Source organism: Helianthus annuus, chromosome 17 (assembly GCF_002127325.2).
Source record: "Helianthus annuus cultivar XRQ/B chromosome 17, HanXRQr2.0-SUNRISE, whole genome shotgun sequence".
Taxonomy (NCBI): domain Eukaryota; kingdom Viridiplantae; phylum Streptophyta; class Magnoliopsida; order Asterales; family Asteraceae; genus Helianthus; species Helianthus annuus.
In genome coordinates, this window is record NC_035449.2 from 140,156,095 (window position 1) to 140,165,911 (window position 9,817).

A 9,817-nucleotide genomic window follows, 5' to 3' on the forward strand; every position below is an offset into this window, starting at 1 on the left:
TTTTCCGTTGTGTCGTATTTCAAGTTATTACACGTTAGTCTTACAGGGGATTGTTCATAATACGAACGGGTCATGCCCGAATTTTGTAAATAATAGTACTTATTTGGTATAAGAAATATGGGCGTTACAATTACCAAAATGGAGTCACTGTGGGGGAGTACCCCAAACTAAATAAAAGGGAGTTATATATGCTTCCTAATCCATTCCAATCAGTGACATGAAGTGAGGTTAAGCATATTAAGGCTAAGGATTTTGAGTAAATTCAAATTAACCATGATGCTTTTAATGATTCAGAGGAATCACTTATGTTAGAGAGAAGTGGGGTCGCTTCGAATGGATTTGTGGGGTGCGCAAATCCTAGAGCTCTCGCAGAACCAGGCTAGTGTTCCAGTACCATAATAGGGCACGACAATGAGGGGTTGGCAAGACCAGGGAGAGTATTGTGTGAAGTGTATTGTCGTTTACACAAATGTGGGGTATGTTCATGGACATCGCGTCTACAAACCACTAGTAAGCTAAGTATGCTTCACCAAAGAAGGTTCAAAGGCAACAACCTACCTATCTTGCAATACTCAACTGTCGAAGTTTATCGTTGAAAAGTGTAAGGAAAAGATCGATTTCCATACATGTGGGGGATCTCTTGGAAATTCGATGAAAATAGCATTTTTCATGTGGGGGATTGTTGGAAAAATATGTGAAAATAGCATTTTTCACAAATATAGGAAAATGATTTTTCCTATTTTGGACTAGAAATAAATATAATAAAATGAGCGGGTTTTATATATTTATTTGTGGGTTTGTGTTCTATGTTGGAAGAGCTTCGCAACGAACTAAACCACGTCCAAAACGGAACTAAGATGAATGAGATATCGATGCTCAAAGTTGGGTGTTTGAAACATTGAATGCTGAAACAAAAGGGAGAGTAGCACCTTGTCCCACATAGGAGGAGAGATGAAACTTAAATGGGTATTTAAGTGGGAACTCTCCATCCTTATTGTTTCATGGAGCACCCTAACTTACACTCGCACTCGCACTCGCACACGCGCGCACGTGGCGTGGGCGATGAGGCGTAATGTGGCGCTTTGATGGCGCACTTCGCACGCTCGCATCGCCACGAGCTGCCTTTGTATTTTTGACCACGTGCGCGTAGTGGATCACAAGGGCTACAAGGACTAAGTGGTTGTAATGGTGTGCGGGTTGGAAGCGCGTGACGTAGCAGCCCGCGCGCGAGTGCGTGGTGCATGGGCCCTGTGGTGACGTGCGTGGCGCACCAGAGTCAGCCAATACGGCGCGACTGTGTGGCGTGCTCGTATAGGCTCACATGTGACGTGGCGCACGCGCATGGACCTGAGTCAGTGTGGCGCACACACGCATGGCAGTGAGCCAAAAGGACGCAGCGCGCATGAGCATGCTGACCTGGGCGCGCACCAGTGTGTCTTGCGCGCGCGCAGAAGCTTCTAGCATTTAATGACGAAGCAGTTTTAGTTCTGCATTCGAAACTGACGAGTCAAACGGTTTTAACAGCGAATTAAATGACGTATTAAATTGCATTGAAGACGTTTAATGCAATTTAAACCTCTCCTTAATTACTTTTGACTGTTTCGACTTAGGAGCTGTATAAATACAGCTCCATACCCAGCTGCAGAGCAAACTAGCAACACAAAAGCATCACATACTTTCTCTCCACAGCATTCAGATCTTCTACTTGCTCTCTCTTCAAGGTAGCCTTCAGGTTGTAGGCCAGCACCGGCAGTACGCTGCTTCGGCTGTTGTACCCTAGGAAACAAAACGAGTACTCCTGGGAGACTCGGAATTTGTTTTAAGGGAAGCGTGTGTACACATGACTCAGCCTTTCTGTTTCTACTCCTTCTTGTATTTTGGTTTATTTCAGTTGTAATTGTAATTGTCATTAGTTTTCTTTATTTCTGAATTGTAATCGTATAATAAAATTTGTTTATTTTATTTAAATTACGCGAACAGTTCCTACATTATCTTAGTTTTTTCGTAAGCATGGTTCTTCGATCACATACCGTAAGTTAAGGGTCACATGAATATTATAGCATTAAAAATTGATTCTTTATCCATATTCATATAATTACACTAAAAATAACTACTTTTTCTCTCTTCTTTTAATTAAATAATTTTTTATACCTTTATCATTATCTTTTCTCTCTTTTCCACTCACAACCACTTCTAAAAATACTAAAAAAATTATAAGGGGCGAACAATATTTCTCATATGACTAGTAACATTCTCATATATTTTCTCTTTTCCCTACTCACAACTACTTCAAACCAGTGTTGCAGAAGTTGCTAGGCGCTCCCTAGTCGGCCGAGTGGGGAGTTGGGAGTACTCGGGGAGTACTCGGAGAGTACTCAGACATGTTAAATATAAAGAAATTAATTATTGGATATTTTATGTGTCAAAATAAGTGTAATTCATGTCAAAATTAGCATAACTTATGTCAAAATTAGCATAATCCCGAGTGGTCGTCGAGTACGCTGAGTAGTTGACCAAGTAATCCGAGTAGTCGTTGAGTATTCCAAGGTTCCCACCAAGTATTTGACCGAGTATTCCGAGTAGTTGGCCGAGTATTTCGAGTAATCGCCAAGTAGGCCGAGTTTGACAGGCTCCGACTTATAAAGGCCGACTTATAGTAACTCTCCAAGGTAAGGTTCCGAGTAACGAGTAGTCGCCGAGTACTCGGCCTTGGAATCCGACTTTTACAACACTGCTTAAAACCACTAACAATCATTCCTATAAATATAAGTAACCTACTCACATATTTTTAGGGGAACCAATGAGAATGCTCTAATATTATCTCCAATGCATCTATTGAAGGGATGCTCTTACAAGCTCTTGAAGATCCTTACCATTGGAGTGCATCTATCCTAACATGCCCTTAGGTTAGATGCCCTTGCACAAGAGCATGGGTTTGCCTTGGTTCATGCGATGAGGTGGGCCCAAAGTAAAAAAAAAATGTTTTATTTAAATATTGTGTGTAATGGATACGTGATGAGGTGGAAATTAAGAAGGGTAAGGATATTTGTAGGGTTGGAGATGAAATTAAGGTTTTTAAGGATTTGTAAGGATATTATGTGGCAGATGATGTGCCAGCTAAGGGCGTCTAAGGGTGCGTTTAACATTGGAGATAGTCTAAGCATTTAACTAGTTAAGGTTTTCATAGGACGTGGGTAGTGTGATTCTAAAAGTATTTAATATCAAAAGCACTAAAATTTTTAATACAACTATTTTATTGATACGGTGATACAAAATAAAATTGTTCCAACTCATAAACTCTATAATCTTCGGCGCACTCTAGCAAAACCAAACATTTGGAATTCGTTTTGCAATTTGCGGTCTGTGTTAATGTAAGAGAAAAAGGTTGTGCGTTCTCAGCACATATATCACCGAGACTCATGCTTTTGTTGAATCCAAGCAAGTTGAGAATGGGTGGGCTAAACACGTGTATAATATCTGATATGTCACGCCTTATGTTGGCAACCATGGTGTCCAGTCTTCAACGAGATCTAGAGTTCCAGCATATGACATGATTGTGTAACTAAGGGGATGTTCCAATAGTAATTCATCTGATTATCATGACTAATAGAGCCCGTATCTTTAGCATTAATTATGTGAATATTGTATTATTAGATAGTAATGATTCTCTCCAAAGTTAGGAGATCTGATTGTATTTGTATATATATTCTCGATTGTAATTGAAGGAGGACAAGGAATTTCATAATTCTACATGGTATCAAGCCTAAAACCCTAACCCTCCATCCCCTTTTGTGCCGACGCCCCCTTCCTTCGATTCTTTTTCTTTTTTTCCCTCTGCCGACTGCCTCTGGTGCCGTCCCCACCTTCACCATAACCGATAATAAGCTTCATCCTACTGTAACGGTCACCAATATCAAAGCTGCTATTCCCATCATCCTGGACAACGAGGCAGCCGACTACAACACGTGGTCCGAGCTGTTTCGCATCCACTGCACGGCCTATCTGGTTTCATATCACCTCTCAAAACGACCCGAAACCACTGAGAAAACCTCCTCCTCTGACAAACAGCCTGCTGCACCTCCTGCTGCCGAGTCATGGGAGCGCCTTGACGCCATCGTCCTTCAATGGATTTATGGCACCATCTCTCCCGGCCTCCTCAAAACTGTCATCAAATACAAAACCACTGCTTATGATGCCTGGAAGGCCATTGAAGCCTTATTCCAAGATAACAAAGCGACCCGTGCTCTCTACCTCAAACAGAAGTTTTCTAATACTCGGTTAGAAAATTTTTCTTCTATGCATGCCTACTGTCAGGAACTCAAAGTTCTCGCGGATCAACTTGAAAGTGTAGACACTCCGATTGATGAATCGGACCTCGTACTTCAAACCTTGGTTGGCCTTACTGAACAGTACGAGACCGTGCAAACTGTTATTCAAAACACCAAACCTCTCCCCTCCTTCCTTGAGGTTAGATCCCAACTGTGCATGAGTGAAACCACCAAGGCAAATCAAGCTCTACATTCTTCCAACCAAACTGCCACGGCCCTTCATACCCAAACCCGCACCACCATGTCAACTGCCACTCAATCCTCGCCACCTCCTGATCCTCGGCCAGATTATCCGCGAGGACGTGGCCGGTCCCGCGGCCGTGGCCGTGCTTCGCCCAACCAGAATACCACCCGCAGCCGAAACACCAACTACAGCTACTCGCCTGCCCCATGTCGTGATGTCGTGGTCACGATCAAATTTAATCCAATTACTACTAAGTAGATAGCGGTAAGTGGGTATCGAACACAGGGAGTTTGTGGAATATGTGTTATTTGAGAATTTATCTAGATTAACTAAATTAAACTAATTGCAAGAAAATAAAGTTCAAAAATTGATTTTAGTGAAATGGTTTTAAGACTAATTTTAACTAAATAAATTGCAAGAGAAAAGTTTGGTTGTAAGCAAATTAGAGACAAATGACCATCCTAGATTTCCGGTTTGTTTCGACATTCATATTATCATTCCACTAGAAAGAACTACATAGACATAGCTCATGTGTGATTACTTGCAGTGATGAAAGGGAACTAAGTACTCAGATTCCTAGAACGTGAGGTTGTTACCCGATGATCAATCAACCCTTACCCAATCCTAATTCTACCCATGATATCTCGATTGCCAACGACACCAAGAACGTATGGTTTCAAACTAGATTAACATAAGAATTAACAAGCTACTAACAAACAATCACACACCATAACAAACAAACCATAAAGATAAGGATTGTTATTCTAGAAATTAGAAAATCAAACACGAAATGTCTCAAGCAAACCTTCAATCCAGGATGATCATAAAGTGTTTAGCCACACATGGCTCGAATCAACATCATAACAAAGGTATTATTGTTCATAAAGATCAAAGACAATAAAGCTAATGATTAAAAGATGTTCTTCCAGCTCCCACTCTCCAAGAAGCTCCGATTTTCGTTCCCAATCAGATAGTAACCCAATGGCAATGATGAGTCTCCATAAATTATCTTCAAATCAGCATTAAATGAGGAGTTACAAGAAAACATCAGTCGGAGCCGTAACCTACGGCTCCCAGCCGTAGGTTACGGCTGGCAATGGGTCAACAAGTCAACTTGGGGCCGTAACCTACGGCCACCTGCCGTAGGTTACGGCTGGCAGTGAACTTTACGGCGATTAGCCCCTGTTTTACGGTGGTCCTTTTTGGACAAGTATGGGAGCCGTACCCTACGGCAGGTAGCCGTAAGTTACGGTGCTGTGCATGGTGATTCTTCTTGTTTCTTTATCAACACTTGATTTCTTCAACACTTTGACTCCCCAACTTCTAGCATCCATTCGTGCCTCCTAAAACCCGCATTTTGAGCACTTTAACACCTGCATAATCAAACGTAGAGTGGTTACCAAGTTCGAGCAATTAACTGGGCAAAGTATGGAATTTTATTCTATTTAAAGCACTTAAGGGTTGTCCTACGGACCACCCGTCATATCCCCACACTTACCCGTTGCTTGTCCCAAGCAACCCATTCAAAGATTATTCACAAACACAAGCGATCAATATGCAAACCAAGCTAAAATGTGCCGACCTTTTACTAACCTTCAATCGTACCACAAGACACTCCCCTCACAAAATTCTCTCGGTGACAAGAAAAATTAGCATGTTGTGCTAATCCACTCAATGCGTATATGTGTGTGTGCGCGACAATAAGCTTGTATGAAAATCAAGTTTCCTCCTAACAAATATTTAGCATGCTTCTGAATCAAAGAAACTTACGGGTTGAAACAGGGCTAGGTGCAAAGGTAGGGAAATGGTAGAATACATATGAAAGAGCTAATTGATTTGACCCGGTTTTATTTCCACTACTAAACAAAGCAAACATCTATATACAAAACATCGTTAACTTCTAAACTACTCTTACAACGAAATACTTCTTTTTGTATTTTTCTCATATTTTTTTTCTTTTATATATATATATATATATATATATATATATAGAACACATCAAACTCAACCATATATACAAGAACATCAATACTCCATACTAAATCTCCTAAACAGGGTCATCTCAAAAGGTAAAATTTTGTGGGAAGTAGGTTTGGGGCACAACCGAATGGTATAAGGCTCAAACATGGCTTTCTAAAGACCAAACCCCCACCCCTCACAATACCAAGCTCATATATGTAAAGTATGAGGTCCAACCCACCAATCCCGCACTCTCACACGACTAGACGAGGCTTCCTAAGAGTCCCCTATCATTTTCAAAAGCATACTAACTCTAGGATTTAACAAGAATTCACACACAAGTTCTATTAACGCACAACTCGACAACGCCACTCAAACAAAGAAATAACACTCATATGTGGCTCAATTCTCACCAAGAAAAGACTAAGAACGGGTGCCGGTGTGTCAAATGGCACAATATCAAGTTTTCAAATTTTTACACTTTTCGCTTGGATTTACAAAAATTTTTAATTTCTCAAAAATTTCCCCCATCCCCACACTTGGGATACATTGTCCCAATGTATGGTTTTGAGGAAAAGATCGCTTTAACCAAAAACATCCCCACTTGCTTATACTCTCAAACCGCAAATTTCTTTTTGTATTTTTTTTTTAATATTATTAAAGACACCACCAACTCTCACAACCCAACAACATATCAACATCAAACACCACCCAACCTCCCAACCAAAGCATAAACATACTAAGTAAACAAACACAACATGTACAAAGGAGCAAGATACGACCTGGCTAGTAGTATTTCGGCTGTGGAGGTCCGAAGAGGGATGTCATCATATCGGTATATTCACCAAAACCAAATGCTCCACCGCTACTGCTGCTTCCTTGATCACCACTTGGATTCGCCTGTTGGTAACTCATAGCATGTGGATCCACCCACTGAGAGTGATGCAATGGTGGGGTGGGGTATGACACACTACCATCATTCGGTGGCAATGTGGTGTAGTCCACAACGGGCGGATCTCCTACAACTGGTTGACCCGCATGCCATTGGTCATGCATGCGTCTCTGGCGATCATCTAAATAGCGGTTGTTTATTTCCTCTTCATGAGCATACCTATGAGCACGGTTCCATTGCTCATTTCTATCATAGTTTCTCTTGATAGCCCTTTCCACACTAGCACCCATGAAAGTTTGTTGATCAAAAAGCATCTAGTTCGGTTCACTCCATTCACCGAAAGTGGGTGGCCGCCTTTGTTCAATGATTTGGCCCATATCCCCCGAATGGGCCCAGTGCGGATCATAAGCCTGTTGTGCATAATCAAATGCACTCCCCACATAACTAGATTGTACACCAGCTCCCTGAACTCCCGCCTGACCGGCACCTTCTACCTGAGTATCCACCATGAAAGTGTCTTCACGGTAGTCATCGTCTCCACTCACTTCATCATCCGTTGTTTCGGGCTCGTCTGCCTCACCCGGTCGTAACGGTCTCGCATCCACTTTCAATGCTCTCCACCTTCTCCCATCTGTTTTTCAACTTATGAAACCTCTCCGACTCCTTGTAAATCCAACCTGGCCCAAGATTCTTAAGGTCGAATGGTCTAAACCTCTTGTAAGAACCTTTTTCGTCTCCTTTAATCGCCCCATATTTTTTAAGCAATGCCGTGATCAACCGGCAATGAGGTATAATCTTTCTTTCCCCACTATTCTTGCTCAACCAGATGTTATTCAATACTAGGAATCGGTATGGGACCTTGGGAGAACCATGCATCAGCATATATAGGATCGGTACCTCTTGGTGCCGCACTTCCATCTTGTCGCCCCGCCTCGGAACAACATTGTACATGCATAACGTCAACAACAAATTTGCTGCCATTCTTAAATTGCGTCGATATAACTTCCCATGTGTCGTGCCCGGAAGGAAGAGGTAATCGAGCATATTTTGCCATTGCGGATGCTGATTGGGCTCGTGATAGAGATCCTTGAGACTCGGGCAGATGTACTCATTGGCTGGCCCGTCATCAAACTTTGCTACCCGGCGCAAAGAGTCATAAGACATTTCTACTTTCACTCCATTACACCGTCCAACAAGTCTCATCTTGCTTGGGGCCTTAAACGGGGGACATTCAAGTGATGCCACCCATTCTTGAATCTGCTTGTCATACATCTTCTTTACTTCACCATCATAACACTTCATAGCAGCCCCCCAACCCAATGCGTTAAACTTAGCCGTGATCCCGAATGGCCCGAAATCGACCTCCCGTATCTCCTTTTCACAAATAAATGCTTCACCTCTTTGTTTCAAGTTGTTCATTTGTTCATGAAATAGATCTTCTCTCCATTCTACGGGTTGATCTAACAATGAACCGGATGTCCAATCCGGCTTCGGACCCCTTGGAGGTGCATCCTCCTCCGAGTCCGGGTCACCAACCCGGGTCAATCTCCTCCTCTTTTGTTGGGCATCATCCCCTTGAGGTGCATTAGAAGAACTTGCAATTCCTTTCCCCTTTTTCGTCACCATGCCTACACACATCCAAAACCACACAAACAATTCAAGTTAGTATTTTTACCCAATCTTCCCCACACTTGCTTCATGTTATGGATATAAATGTGCAAAAACAAAAAACAAAAATTCATTCTTTCAAACAAAATTTCAGCATGATGTCTCTATAAATCAGAATTTTTCCAAAAATTTTTCACTAAACATCAACACATTTATATCCATACATTCAATAGTTCACAAATTCCTACATCCATCATGTACTAGCAAGTGTGTAAGCAAAAAAAAGGATTGAAACTTACAAACCTCAATGTACATAAAAGAATAACAAGAAAATGCATACCTTAGTGTTGTAGAAGATGAGAATCACAAGAACTTGAAGTTCACACAAAAACCCACAAAAAGCCCCAAATTTTCGGCACCCCCTAGGCCCAAATCCGACCCCAAATAAAGGAATCTTCAAGATACAAGTGTAAATCTGGATTCCTTGTGAAATTTCACCCAAAATAGACTCAAGAATCACTAAAAACGGGTTAGATTTGAGAAGGTTATGAAGATGTGAAAGTTATGGAGGTTAGGGTTCTAAGAGAAGAAATGTGGAGAAGAAAGGTTGTGGTTGGGGAATGATGTTAGAATGAATGGATAGGGTGGATTGGAGAGTTTTATTGGAATTATTATTATTATTAATTTGTTATTTTCGGATTTATTATTATTATTATATATTATTATTATTTTTTATTTTATATGATTGCCGACAAAATGAGGGTCCCAACACTTTACTGCGAGCCGTAACCTACGGCAGGGAGCCGTAGGTTACGGTGGTACCTGGAAGGATTGGGTGTCGCTGTA

At 41.5% G+C, this 9,817-nt stretch overlaps 1 protein-coding gene across 1 annotated transcript; it reads right to left on the reverse strand.

The window, feature by feature from the left end:
• Window positions 1-6,517: 6,517 nt before the first annotated feature.
• Window positions 6,518-9,578, reverse strand: LOC110873334. Its single transcript, XM_022122264.2, has 2 exons — window positions 9,312-9,578; window positions 6,518-8,991 (listed from the first exon to the last, which is right to left on the reverse strand). The coding sequence occupies exon 2, from the start codon at window positions 8,987-8,989 to the stop codon at window positions 7,940-7,942; it is 1,050 nt and encodes a 349-aa protein (XP_021977956.1). The 5' UTR covers window positions 8,990-8,991; window positions 9,312-9,578; the 3' UTR covers window positions 6,518-7,939.
• Between the last annotated feature and the right edge of the window lie 239 nt (window positions 9,579-9,817).

What these genes read in the sequence shown, in the direction of transcription:
- LOC110873334 (XM_022122264.2), bottom strand. Translation starts at nt 8,989, where the DNA reads ATGGTGACGAAAAAGGGGAAAGGAATTGCAAGTTCTTCTAATGCACCT.